The sequence below is a fragment of the Coregonus clupeaformis genome, chromosome 15 (assembly GCF_020615455.1).
Source record: "Coregonus clupeaformis isolate EN_2021a chromosome 15, ASM2061545v1, whole genome shotgun sequence".
NCBI lineage: Eukaryota > Metazoa > Chordata > Actinopteri > Salmoniformes > Salmonidae > Coregonus > Coregonus clupeaformis.
The window spans coordinates 37,381,249-37,396,377 of record NC_059206.1 but is presented as its reverse complement, the minus strand read 5'-3'; the positions used below and the strand labels follow the sequence as shown (position 1 = coordinate 37,396,377).

Genomic DNA, 15,129 nt, shown 5'->3' with positions numbered 1-15,129 from the left:
GTTTTTTTATTTACGGATAGCCAGGGGCACACTCCAACACTCAGACATAATTTACAAACGAAGCATTTGTGTTTAGTGAGTCAGCCAGATCAGAGGCAGTAGGGATGACAGGGATGTTCTCTTGATAAGTGTGTGAATCTGCTAGCCATGCAAAATGTAACGAGTACTTTTGGGTGTCAGGGAAAAAGTACATTATTTTCTTTAAGAATGTGGTAAAGTAAAAGTTGGCAAAAATATAAATAGTAAAGTACAGATACCCCAAAAAAACACTTAAGTAGTACTTTAAAGTATTTTTACTTAAGTGCTTTACACCACTGATTTTTTACAAATGATTTGCCACTGGTCTTACACAAAGCTAGGATGGCTATGTCTGCAGATGATTCCACACTACATGTCAGCACCCAAAGCTGGTGAGCTCACCGAAATTCTAAATAAGGAGTTACAGTCAGTATCAGAATGGGTGATTGATAATAAACGGGTCTTAAATTAATCTAAAACTAAAAGCATTGTATTTGGTTCAAAACATTCTCTAAGACCTAAACTTCAACTGAGGTTGTGTATAAAGGGTGTGACCCCAGCCCAGTCCTGGCTGTTCGGCCGCCCTAGACAATAATGTTTTTTGTTGCCGCCCTTCTCCTATACCCCCACGAAACTAGAAAAGGGGGATACCTAATAAAGTAATCCTTCTACCCCCCCTTACCCCACCCCACCCCCAAAAAATAAATAAAAACATATTGTAAAGTGGTTATCCCACTGGCTATAAGGTGAATGCACCAATTTGTAAGTCGCTCTGGATAAGAGCGTCTGCTAAATGACGTACATGTAAATGTAAATGTAATACCTAGTCAGTTGTACAACTGAATGCATTCAACTGAAATGTGTCTTCCGCATTTAACCCAACCCCTCTAAATCAGAGAGGTGCGGGGGGCTGCCTTAATCGACATCCACGTCATCGGCGCCCGGGGAACAGTTGGTTAACTGCCTTGCTCAGGGGTAGAACGACATAATTTTACCTTGTCAACTCAGGGATTTGATTCAGCAACCTTTCGGTTACTGGCCCAACTCTCCTACCAGCCAGGCTACCTGCCGGCCGTCCCCAATAGTCCCAGTAAGCAAAATGAAGTTGAAGAGATGTCTAAAATACACGTTTTTCCAGACGTTGAAGTTAGGTTCATTTTTGGTTTTGAATGAAAGGTTACAATACGTATTTTCCAGATTTTTAAAATACGTCTTTTCCGGACGTTGAAATCAGGTTCATTTTCAGTTCTGAATGAAAGTTTCAAAAACGTATTGAGTAGAGTACATTAGAGTAAAGTAGGGTACAATACAGTACATTATACTGTACTATACTATACTGTTCTGTACTGTTGTGCTCTACTCTACTCTACTGTACTCCACTTGTATTTACTGTACTGTAATTTACTGTACTCTGCTGTGCTGTGCTGTCCAAACTTGTGAAAAATACATTGTTTCAGATTTGGTCCAGTCAAATGTTTGGGCCAAGTCAAGGCTGTCCGGACCGGGCCAGATCTGAACCAATTATAGACGTCTATGTTTGGACCAAATATAGGCCGGTATGGACCGGATGTTTGTGGACATTAAAATCAAGGCCGGTCTGGACCGGACCAAATCTGAACGAAGCGTAGATGTCTATGGTTGGTTCAGATTTGGTCCAAAAACATAAAAAAGACGGCCGGTCCGGATAGGACCAAAAAAAGAAGTCCAAAAGACGTCAGTGTCGGTCCGTGCTTACTGGTGTGTAGCCTACAGTGTCGGCCTGCAATGGAATTTTATGAATGACCATCCATCTGGTAGACCTACCGTTTGTAAAACAGGCAGATGCATTGGCTTTGCGAGTCCTGATTCCTGTGACTAATCATCTTAGGCTATTTAAGCGCTGAATATCAGCTACCCAACTTTATCAGGAGTTATCCTGAGCCTATTTGCAATGATGAACAATCTGTTTACACAGAGGGAAATGCAGAAGTATTGCATTTTTCGCTATGATCATCTTGTCAAAAATGTGCCGATACAAACTTGAAACCACTGATTATCATGACAATTTAGCACACAGGGCAAAACTCCTGGACAGAAGTTGTGAGCAAATTTTTTATTTGATTGGGCACCATTCAGGTTAGGCTATTTGATCAGAGAAATGTGCATGATGTAAAAAGTTTCTGTCTCATGACATTATCATAAATTTGATCTCCAGCCTGTAGGCTACAGCAAATGCCATTTACTCATTCTAGGCTACATGATTTATGTCAGATTAGTTTTTGACAGAACATTGGTGGAGCACTGCAGTGGTGTGTCTCTCCAACAGTACCCTAGAGAGGCGCGCTCGGCATGGACAAACTAAATATTTTGCGCCCCTGCTTTTGACAAAGTGGGGACTGCTTATCACAGGGCGGCATCAGCGCTCACCTAAATAGCCAATATGCCACTGGTTGAGAGACATTTCCATTATTTTTTAGCAGAATTATGTAAGGTTTTATGTGTTGTTGGAGGTGCATCTTGGTTAGTTTAGCTTGGAAAATGCCGCCCTCGTCAATCTGCCGCTGTAGGCGGCTGCCTAATCCTGCCTAATGGGCGGGCCGGCCCTGATGTGACCATTGAGCAAATTGAGGAAGCTAAACTCCTAGGTATAACATTGGATGGTCAATTATCATAGTCAAGTCATATTGACAAAGTTGTTGTGAAGATGGAGAGGGGTACAGTATGTCTGTTAAAATAATATGTTCTGCGTTTTTGACACAAACTTCAACTGTACTAATTGTTCAGGCTCTGATCCCATCTTGATTAGTATCCAGTAATATGGTCAAGTGCAGCAAAAAAGACCAAGCAAAGCTGCAGCTGGCTCAAAACAGAGCAGCACGCCTTGCCCTTAACTGCACATACAGAGCTAACATCAACAACATGCATGCCAGTCTTTCCCGGTTGAGGATTGATGAGAGATTAACTGCTTCTCTTCTAGTTTTTATGAGAATTATTACTGTAATGAATATTCCAGATTGTCTACAAAATCAAATAACATTCAGCTCAGACACCCATACATACCCCACAAGACATGCCACCAGGGGTCTCTTCACAGTCCCAGAGTCCAAAACGAATTCACGGCAACGCACATTATTATACAGAGCCATGATCAGCGGTGAGGGGACACACACTCTAACACACACATTCTTTTTTTAGTTGCATTGTTTGTATTTTTGATTTAGTGTTATTTATTTTCAGTTGTATTGTTTGTGTATTTTTTTATTTTACATTTGTGTGACTGTTCTTGTCTAGCAGTGTACCAGTGTCTTGTTACTTGTCATGTTTTGTGTTTTTTGTGGACCCCAGGAAGAATAACTGCTGCTTCGGCAAAAGATAATGGAGATCGAAAATAAACAAATAAAACAAACAACAGCAGAATCAACAACCTCTTCATAATAAAAACAGTTGCTTTGTGAGAAGGTGTTAAAGTTCACAGTTAGCCATTGTTATGTAAATGCAGCTAAAAAGTACTAGTGGCCTGGCTTTGGCCCCAGGTGAGAGCAGGTCCGCCAAGTCAACTAGTTTTGTGTAAACTTACTGTAGAAATAGAGGCTGGAAAGTACAAGGGGCCCCATTCAGACTCAGGAAAATTCTGCCTTTCCTACGCACGCCTTTCCTGTGCATTTCTCAGTAGTTGGTATTCAGACTTACCTAATGCAGGCGTGTAATGTGCTCTACAGGTGTGTCTACCTTGCGCTCACTGAATACATTTTATTCAACCGTTGAAAACCCTCCCACTTGCTGGCCAACAGATTTTCTTGTGGAGTTTTCATTCATTAGGGTTTTCAGTACATTTGTCTTAAGCCATCCCTTTAAATACAGTGTACCTTTAATTAGAATTTTGTTGACAGACTCACTAGAAAACATTTAGAGAACGTGTTCAAACCGGTTCAGATTTTGGGGTTAGGAAAGTATGCATGAATCATTAAAAAGCAGGTTTGGAGAGCCTTTTAAGCACAAAATATATTGATGAATCAAAAACACAGTGGTTTGATTCATCCTGAAAGTTGCCATATTCAAGTTCAATCCATGAAATAGTAATAGGGGTTGAACAATAGTCCTATAAATCGACCCTAATCCTCACTAATTATGGAACTGTTTGACAATGGTCCAGTCGTCGTGAACCGTGCGCCACGGTTACGTGTGGTCTGAGTTTAAACTGCTACGTGTGGTCTGAGTTTCATAATGATTCAAATAGGCTACATGTCCTAAATTATTGCACAACGTTAGTCTAATATAATCCACTAATGCTAGCGACCCTCAGGAACAACTACACGGACGTGACAGAGGAAAGAAAGGTAAATGTAAATGTAAAAATCACCCTGATTAACTCTTTAGTATTATCCCAGTTTACCTATTTGCTTATGGTCTTGCCTACGCCTAGCAAAAAGTTTTTTAAATTATATGAGAAAAAAATATTCAATTTTATTTGGAACGGCAAGCCAGACAAAATTAAAAGAGCATATTTATATAATGAATATGAATTCGGAGGACAGAAATTATTAAATATTAAAGCATTAGACCTATCACTAAAATCTTCAGTCATCCAAAAGTTATACTTAAATCCGAACTGGTTCTCAAGCAAATTAGTAAGATTGTCTCACCCACTGTTCAAGAAAGGCCTTTTTCCCTTTATTCAGATTACAACCTCTCACTTTCAGTTATTTGAAAAGGAAATAATCTCCCAAATGTCACTATTTCTAAAACAAGCCATAGAAAGTTGGTTGCAATTTCAATTTAATCCTCCAGAAACGACAGAACAAATAATGCAACAAATATTGTGGTTAAATTCAAATATACTAATTGACAAAAACCTTTATTTTCTGACAGAATGTTTAAAAAAGGTATAATCTTCGTAAATGATATCATCGGTAGGACTGGTGGAGTTATGTCGCACATGCAGCTAACAAAAACATATGGAAATGTCTGCTCTATCCAAAATTACAACCAAATAATTGCAGCCTTACCGCAAAAGTGGAAGAGGAAAGTTGAAGGGGGAGAAAGTAAGGAACTTGTCTGTCGGCCTTGCATTAAAGAACATAATTGGTTAAGGAAAACTGTGATAAATAAAAAAGTATATCAGTTTCACTTAAGGACCAAAGGATTGACAGCCGTCCCATATAGATTGCAAAATAGTTGGGAAGAGATCTTTGACGTACCGATCCCATGGCATAGTGTTTATGAACTGACACGCAAAACGACACCGGATTCAAAAATTAGAATCTTTCAATTTAAATTATTATATAAAATTCTTGCTACCAATATAATGTTATTTATATGGGGGATACAATCTTCCCAGCTCTGCAGATTTTGCTGTGAAGAGATAGAATCATTAGATCATTTGTTTTGGTTCTGTCCATTTGTAGCTTGTTTTTGGACACAGGTCCAGGAATGGCTAAAGGATTGCAATATTTACCTGGAACTAACCTTGCAGATAGCATTACTGGGTGATCTGAAAAGTCATAGTCAATCAATCAATAATATAATAATACTTTTAGCAAAAATGTTTATTTTTAATTCACAATCTGTAGAAGCAATGAGAATAGAAAGGTTCAGAACTTTTGTAAAACATCACAGTACGGTTGAAATATATATGGCAAATAGAAATCCTATATGGATGGTGTTAAGAGATAGATGGGAGGTATTGAATAGAGTTGAAGGATGGGACTAATAACAAATAACAACAAATAATAACAAAGATAGCTAATAATGTAAGCATACTGTGTCCATAATAAGTATATAGGTTGTATGTTGGGAGCTTTTGGGAAAGAGCACAGTTAGAAAGATATGGCATTTAGAAGCAAACCGGATGGACATCATGAAAATGATCGGAGAGGTTGAGAGTAGAAGAGGTTCAGGAGCAAAAAAATTAATAAATATATATATATAGAATTATTGTAAAATTAACTCTGTCCATAAGGTGTAGATAGTAAGTATAGACCGGAAGTAGAGGCCTGGGCGTTGTTGTTCACTAATTTACTCCAAGTAGGGAAAGGATGGTGGGGTTGAAAAGTAATAAAGGGGAATATATATATAAAAAATAAAAATAAACATGGGGGATTGGAAGTGATGCAGACAATTACATTGATAGAAGATACAATCTATCTGCAATATTAAGCTGATCCATCCCCCCAAAAAAAAAAAAAAAAAAAAAAAAAAAAAAAAAGAAAGGTAAATGGAATGGAATGGAATGATGCAAAATGTAGGCAACAAATTGAAGGAAACTAACAAAATGACAGTTATAAGTCGCCAGGGTTGTGGGTTCGATTCCCACGGGGGGCCAGTATGAACATGTATGCACTCACTAACTGTAAGTCGCTCTGGATAAGAGCGTCTGCTAAATGACTAAAAATGTAAATAAGTGAATGTGGGTTTAACTGACGGTGGCTCCCGAAAGTGGCTAATATTTAACATGATACAAATTGTCAAATAAAACAGAAAAGCCCGGGCATATAATTAAAATATTTTAAAGCGTATACATCAACTCGGCAGGTTCGGCCCTACAGATATCTATAGCTTGGGTCTCCAAATTTCATCCACTCAAATTATGAGGGCATACAACTAAAATTATTTTATTTATAGCCTACTTCACTGTGGAAAAGGAGCCACAATACATGTCATAACTCATGTTGATAGGATTTTCAGTTTTCTTCCATATGACTGTTTTAAAATTAATCTCCATGGATCATAAGGAAAAATTGTCGAAAGGCGTATCTGTATACAAACCTCTGCCACACCTTCATTTGGTTGATCTCCACCCCAAACGAATAGTGGGTGAATAGCATGCTATTCTCATGCTTAAGGTCAAGGTCAGAATATGCATAGAGAGAAAAGTCTATAAAAAGGGAATTACGTTCCATGTACGCTTGCTTAACTCGGGTCAGAATTCCCCCCAAGGTGAAATAAAATAATATCTGTTTAAACAAGGAATCAGAAACCATTATAGGTGGCTCTATCAATCTATACTGTAAACAAAACATGAAACAGAAAATGTATTAAACAAATCTACTTTGAAACAAAAGTATACACCTTACACACATGGTTATGGGCTTTTAAAAAATAAGACACCTGTACTATGTCTGTTATTTTACTGCTGCTCTTTAATTATTTGTTATTTGTTATTTTTACTTATCTATTTTTTGCTTACGACTTATTTTTCTTAAAACTGCATTGTTGGTTAAGGGCTTGTAAGTAAGCATTTCACTGTAAGGTCTACACCTGTTGTATTCGGCGCATGTGACAAATACAATTTGATTTGATTTTATGTCAGATATAGAATTGAAATGTATTCAATTTTGAGTTTGCATCACAATATTACACTTTAAGTACACCACAGAAGACTGAAATATAACAAAACAGTTTGACATAGAAACACTGGATTTTTTATTTTTTGTATTTTTTTTATGAATTATGAAATTATGAAAAATATTAATAATATGCCACCCATGAGGCCAAAGAGGGTGCTTCTGGTCATTGACTACAGGAAAGGGCTACACCATTGCCCCTTGCTCAGTAATGTTATTGTTTTGAATATGGGTCCTGATTCAACTGTGCTAATTATTCATATGAAAAACAACCTTTCCAGACAGATGTATTTTTGTGTTAATCTAGAGAATTGTTGGTGTGATAACATCCACAGTAATTTCAATGTTTTTTTGTTTTTTTTCCCTTTAAAAAAAAGATTACCAGCCCTGCAAGTGACTCTTACAGCCTCCAATTCAACAGTTTCCAGATGTTTCTCCAGTATGGCTTAAAGGGGAAATCTGCATTTCAAACACCCACTACTGTTGTGGCAAAAAGCTGAGGGATGAGACTGGAGAAATGTTATTACTCTCAAATTCATAGACAGAGCTATGGATGCAAGGACTGATATAAGTTATATTCTTCTAGAATCAATGGGTATATAAAGTTCATTCAAAAGTAAAAAAAATTGAGTATCAATCGCAGATTGCCCCTTTAATGTGTGCCATCTATAAAGAACCACGCTTTCCCATAAAACCCTTATCTACATTGTGTATGTGCTTATGAGATACAGTATTCAGACCCCTTTACCTTTTCCACATTTTGTTACGTTACAGCCTTGTTCTAAAATTGATTACATAATTTTTTTCCCTCATCAATCTACACACAATACCCCATAATGACAAAGCAAAAGTGATTTGTAGAAATTTTTGCAAATGTATTACAAAACCCCCCGGAAATATCACATTTACATAAGTATTCAGACCCTTTACTCAGTACTTTGTTGAAGCACCTTTGGCAGTGATTACAGCATCGAGTCTTCTTGGGTATGACGCTACAAGCTTGGCACACCTGTATTTGGGGAGTTTCCCCTATTCTTCTCTGTAGATCCTCTCAAGCTCTGTCAGGTTGGATGGGGAGCGTTGCTGCACAGCTATTTTCAGGTCTCTCCAGAGATGTTCGATCGGGTTCAAGTCCGGGCTCTGGCTGGGCCACTCAAGGACATTCAGAGACTTGTCCCGAAGTCACTCCTGTGTTGTCTTGGCTGTGTGCTTAGGGTCGTTGTCCTGTTGGAAGGTGAACCTTCGCCCCAGTCTGAGGTCCTGAATGCTCTGGAGCAAGTTGTCATCAAGGATCTCTCTTGGGAATGGCAGGCAGGGATGTAGCTCAGTTGGTAGAGCATGGCGTTTGCAACGCCAGGGTTGTGGGTTCGATTCCTACGGGGGGTCAGTATGAAAAAATAAAAAATAAAGAAAATAATAATAATGTATTCACTAACTGTAAGTTTCTCTGGATAAGAGCGTCTGCTAAAATGACAAAAAAACAAAACATCCCCACAGCATGATGCTGCCACCACCATGCTTCACCGTAGGAATGGTGCCAGGTTTCCTCCAGACGTGACCCTTGGCATTCAGGCCAAAGAGTTCAATCTTGGTTTCATCAGACCAGAGAATCTTGTTTCTCATGGTCTGAGAGTCTTTAGGTGCCTTTTGGCAAACTCCAAGCGTGCTGTCATGGCCTTTTTACTGAGGAGTGGCTTCCGTCTGGCCACTCTACCATAAAGGCCTGTTTGGTAGAGTGCTGCAGAGATGGTTGTCCTTCTGGAAGTTTCTCCCATCTCCACAGAGGAACTCTAGAGCTCTGTCAGAGTGACCATCGGGTTCTTGGTCACCTCCCTGACCAAGGCCCTTCTACCCCGATTGCTCAGTTTGGCCGGGCGGCCAGCTCTAGGAAGAGTCTTGGTGGTTTCAAACTTTTTCCATTTAAGAATGATGGAGGCCACCTTCAATGCTGCAGACCTCATGGCTTGGTTTTTGCTGTGACATGCACTGTCAACTGTGGGATCTTATATAGACAGGTGTGCCTTTACAAATCATGTCAAATCAATTGAATGTACCACAGGTGGACTCCAATCAAGTTGTAGAAACATCTCAAGGATGATCAATGGAAACAGGATGCATCTCATAGCAAAGGGTCTGAATAATTATGTAAATAAGGTATTTTTAAAATATTGTCTTTATACATTTGCAAAAAAAAGTAAAAAAAAACTGTTTTCGCTTTGTCATTATGGGGTATTGTGTGTAGATTGCTGAGAAAATGTTTTATTTAATCAATTTTTGAATAAGGCTGTAACGTAACAAAAGGTGGAAAAAGTCAAGGGGTCTGAATACCTTCCGAAGGCACTGTATGTACATGTCAAAAGGCAACCTGGTTTAGAAATTAGCCTTTGGATAGAGCTAGGCTTTGGTAATTAAACCCTGGCAGTATGTTATTGCACAGAGAAGGGGATTGGGAGAAGTGTTTGTGGTGCATGGGCAGAATGTGACACCCTTCAGGATATCAGCCAGAGAAAGTACTGTATGTGGGGAAGTGTGCACTACAGACTCCATAGACCTCCTGTTCAATGCTGAGAAACAGTGAACCAGCAGCACAGCACACATTCAGCGCTGCCGTTAGGGTGTTAACAAAGTGTCCCCCTGCTGCCTAAGGGAAGTGTATTTGTAAGTAAATGCTTTCAGTGATTACACACAGGGATTCCTACAGGGATTCAGCCCCATCCATTCTTAGGTAATATAACTCCTTGGTAATAGAAAGAGCTATTGAAATAAAATGACATAACATCCCAATGCCATTGCAATTACCGTCCTCTATCCCCGTGTTAATGTGGGTTGAACTGATATCCAGGAAGTATTTTCTTCAGAATAGCTTAGTGCTGATCCATGTTGCTGCATTAATGGTGAAAAAATATAATTCTCCACTGCTGAGTAGGGGCAGCCTCCTTCATACTTGCTGACTAATTTCCCTAACTCCGTATTTTCTAGGAATTGTTCCTGTCCCGCAAGTTCTAGCTCTGTCAGCTGATCAGCTGATCATGAATTAATAATGTCTGCTTGACATTTCAAACCAAGGTCTATTGGGTTAAAAATACAAAAACCAATACTCATCATCTCTCTTCTTTCAGACATGTACCTCTAAAAAACACTCCATGAATTACCTATAGGGCTACTTGTTATTTACACAAGTGTACTAGAATACTGTCAGGTACACTAGAAATGTGGTTACACATCAAATACAAATCATCTGGCATCATTATGACACAAATAATAATTTAATATCACCCTTTCAAGGTAATTCGAAATAACACAATCAAAACACACTCCAGGTGGGCCAGCAGAAATGTCATCAATTAATCCTAACACATCTACATTTTAGTAAGCTGTGTTCTTTTGACTAATCAATGCTACAAAGGACTTTAATTAGCCTGCTGCTCCGACAGCTCAGAGTATCTCTCTACAAATCCTTAGACCTTCATTTGCATCTGCGTTTGACAGAGAGGCTACATCAAAATATTGTAGATACAATGAGCCCATTCCAACGTCTCAGAGCATTTCATTAATGCCCACGGAACAACAGGAAGTTTAATGCGCCTCTTAATTGAGCTATAAACCCTGAAGGTCATTCTCAATGAAAGTGTACCTCAGAATGGCAGACAGACAAGAAGAAGACAAGATACTGGTGTTCAGAAGTTTTCTCAACCTTACTGCAGCACTTAGTGGAAATCATATATAGCCTAATGCTTTGGAAGTATAAGGACGTCTGCTTAGGGTCATGAGACACTCAGCCATTAGACATGTTAGTAATGTAAACATGGGGAATGGAATGTCTAGCATGAGAGCATGTCAAACTCCCAGACAAAGTCTGATACGTATATTGTTCCTGTATTGATGCACATTGACTTTTATTTTGTCTTTTTTTTTTTTTACATGCAGGTCCCTCATAACATCATACTGTAATGGACAATATAATACTAATAAGGAAAAATCTAGTTATACAATGCAGTCAGTGGAATGCAGTAGTGTATAGGCTATATGGAGAAAGATACAAAGGGGGAGAGATGAAAATGGTAGAGGATATACTGTATACAGAGGAAAAACTGGTAACAGGACAAAGTGTGCAGTCATGTAAGATTATAGTAAGTAACATAATGAGACAACATGAAACCTTTAATAATGTGTTTTGAAAACCAACAAGATTAACCATAATAACATTATTCTCTCAATCAAGAGATTGGAAAATAATAGGATTTCAAATTGTCACATAATCTGTGATTAAAGACCAATTTTGAGCAATCATCGCCAACCCAAGTGATTGCTTCTTGACGCAAACTCATTACCATGTTAATTCTCAGCTCACCCCAGGAACTTTGGAGACATGCAGAGTCATGTACACATCCACAAGAGGGAATGATTATCAACGGTTTCCACAATCAAACACAGCAATAAATACACTTTCCTTTTTTTCTCTGAAAGCTGGACAGAATCCACGTAGAACCTGGACATTTTACATTTACATTTTTAGTCATTTAGCAGACGCTCTTAACCAGAGCAACTTACAGTAGTGATTGCATAAATGTTCATACTTTTTTCAAACTTGTGCCCCGTGGGATGTATGGTGGACAAACAGAATATTACTTCAGCTGATTATTGCTGATATCATACTGGTTTATTAGCGATACCACATTATTCCCTGAATGATGCAAGTCTCTTGTGTAGTTTATAGATCTAGTTCCCACTTACTTCCCACTCCAGAATGATGTAAATGTTAAAGACCAAATAACAAAAGGCTGTTGTAAATGTAATACTTAAGGTAATTCCAGAATGCTATTATTTTAAACGCCTCATAGGACAAGTCCTATTGTGTTTCATTAGCTGTCGCAACCTTATTAAGACTGATAAAGGCAGCTACAGTTGAAGTCGTAAATTTACATACACTTAGGTTGGAGTCATTAAAACTCGTTTTTCAACCACTCCACACATTTCTTGTTAACAAACTATAGTTTTGGCAAGTCGGTTAGGACATCTACTCTGTGCATGACACAAGTAACTTTTCCAACAATTGTTTACAGACAGATTATTTCACTTATAATTCACTATATCACAATTTCAGTGGGTCAGAAGTTTACATACACTAAATTGACGGTGCCTTTAAACAGCTTGGAAAATTCCAGAAAATGATGTCATGGCTTTAGAAGTTTCTGATAGGCTAATTGACATCATTTGAGTCAATTGGAGGTGTACCTGTGGTTGTATTTCAAGGCCTACTTTCAAAAGCAGTGCCTCTTTGCTTGACATCATGGGAAAATCAAAAGAAATCAGCCAAGATCTCTGAAAAATAATTATAGACCTCCACAAGTTTGGTTCATCCTTGGGAGCAATTTCCAATGCCTGAAGGTACCACATTCATCTGTACAAACAATAGTATGCTAATATAAACACCATGGGACCACGCAGCCATCATACCGCTCAGGAAGGAGACGCGTTCTGTCTCCTAGAGATGAAAGTACTTTGGTGCGAAAAGTGCAAATCAATCCCAAAACAACAGCAAAGGACCTTGTGAAGATGCTGGAGGAAACAGGTACAATAGTATCTATATCCACAGTAAAATGAGTCCTATATCGACATAACCTGAAAGGCCGCTCAGCAAGGAAGATGACACTGCTGCAAAACCACAAAAAAAAAGCCAGACTACGGTTTGCAACTGCACATGGGGACAAAGATCGTACTTTTTGGAGAAATGTCCTCTGGTCTGATGAAACAAAAATAGAACTGTTTGGCATTAATGACCATTGTTATGTTTGGAGGAAAAAGGTGGGGCTTGCAAGACAAAGAACACAATCCCAACCGTGAAGCACGGGGTGGCAACATCATGCTGTGGTGGTGCTTTGCTGCAGGAGGGACTGGTGCACTTCACAAAATAGATGGCATCATGAGGAAGGAAAATTATGTGGATATATTGAAGCAACATCTCAAGACATCAGTCAGGACGTTAAAGTTTGGTCGCAAACGGGTCTTCCAAATGGTCAATGACCCCAAGCATACTTCTAAAGTTGTGGCAAAATGGCTTAAGGACAACAAAGTCAAGGTATTGGAGTGGCCATCACAAAGCCCTGACCTCAATCCTATAGAAAATGTGTGGGCAGAACTGAAAAAGCGTGTGCGAGCAAGGAGGCCTACAAACCTGACTCAGTTACACAAGCTCTGTCAGGAGGAATGGGCCAAAATTCACCCAACTTATTGTGGGAAGCTTGTGGAAGGCTACCCGAAACGTTTGACCCAAGTTAAACAATTTAAAGGCAATGCTACAAAATACGAATTGAGTGTATGTAAACTTCTGACCCACTGGGAATGTGATGAAAGAAATAAAAGCTGAAATAAATCATTCTCTCTACTATTATTCTGACATTTCACATTCTTAAAATAAAGTGGTGATCCTAACTGACCTAAAACAGGGAATTTTTACTGGATTAAATGTCAGGAATTGTGAAAAACTGAGTTTAAATGTATTTGGCTAAGGTGTATGTAAACTTCCGACTTCAACTGTAGCGAAGTGCACTCAACTTGTCCTGCACTCACTCAGATGACAGATGATTGGTTAAAATAAATGGATAATAAGATGATAGTTGGAGCTGTATTGTTAGATTTCAGTGCAGCCTTTGTTGTTATTGATTATAAATTATTGAAGAAGCTCACTTGCTATGGCTTTCGATCACCTGCCATCACATGGTTGGTGATGTAAGTAATAACACGCAGTCAAACATACACAGATAAAAAAAGAAACACAAGACGTCATATTCAGTGTTCTGTCTTTTTAATTGCAGATATCAATTCATGTAATTACATTAATATATATTCTCGAAAGCAAAAGATCATATTAAACAACTCAAGATGTGGCAGGACAAGATGCAGCAGGGTAATCTGGCTGGCAGATGGATGATGAGACGAGACGATCTCATTGGTCACCTCTACACCTCCCAGCAGGGCCGGTACACCCTTCCCACCATACACCTCATGGTGTCCCTCCTGACGATGGAGATGCTGGGGCTCAGGTCCTGGCCAGCCTCTCTGTGGTCCAGGGTCAGGACTCTGTCAGGCCCGGCAGCTGCAGCTCTCAGCTTGTAGAAAGGAAGTCCTCTGTTCAGGTTCTTCCACAGGCCTGAGTCTGCCAGCAAGACAATCTTGGAGCTCCTGCCTCTGACTGAATCAGGGCTGTTTTCAGCCACCTCTTCACTCAGCAGGGAGTCTAGGGTATCTTGCTCCAAGGCGACGTCCTCCGTCTTGCCCATGGGGATCGCCGTGGATGGTGTGTAGCACTCCAAGAAAAGTGCCACGGCAAAGGTGATGGAGAGAACAGAGTGTCTCATCTTGGAGAATGAGGATCTTCGTGGAGGTTGATGTTGCAAGTTGTTGTGATTAGCTTTCTCGAGCTCGTTCTCTTCTGACCGAGATGTTTATCTTCCTCTTTTATACCGTTTGGACCTCTATGATTTGCCATCACTGCTTTTCTTTTCGTTGTGTTTCAGGATATTAAACAACAGTATGATGACGTGGTCGATGAGACCCCTAACAGTGTTGGAGTGTTGTGTCTTGTGGAGAGTTAATTAAGCTTATCTGCAACGTGGCTGGTCTTTCTAAAGTCTGTGAGGATGAAACAGTGGGATTTCATTGAATGAGCGACACAAGGGAAGACGCCATTCCAAGAACCTGCCCTTTAAAACAACTAAAGTGGATTACCCACCCAATAAACCAGTATGACTACCTTGTGGTTAAGGACTCTCAATGATACATACTCCCC

General features: G+C 39.3%; 1 protein-coding gene across 1 annotated transcript; it reads right to left on the bottom strand.

Moving 5' to 3' along the window:
• Window positions 1-14,128: 14,128 nt before the first annotated feature.
• On the bottom strand, window positions 14,129-14,782 carry pmchl (pro-melanin-concentrating hormone, like). The gene has a single exon (XM_041898420.1). The coding sequence runs from the start codon at window positions 14,696-14,698 to the stop codon at window positions 14,300-14,302; it is 399 nt and encodes a 132-aa protein (XP_041754354.1). The 5' UTR covers window positions 14,699-14,782; the 3' UTR covers window positions 14,129-14,299.
• Between the last annotated feature and the right edge of the window lie 347 nt (window positions 14,783-15,129).

Excerpts from the sequence above, each read along its gene's own strand:
- pmchl (XM_041898420.1), bottom strand. The coding sequence starts at position 14,698 with ATGAGACACTCTGTTCTCTCCATCACCTTTGCCGTGGCACTTTTCTTG.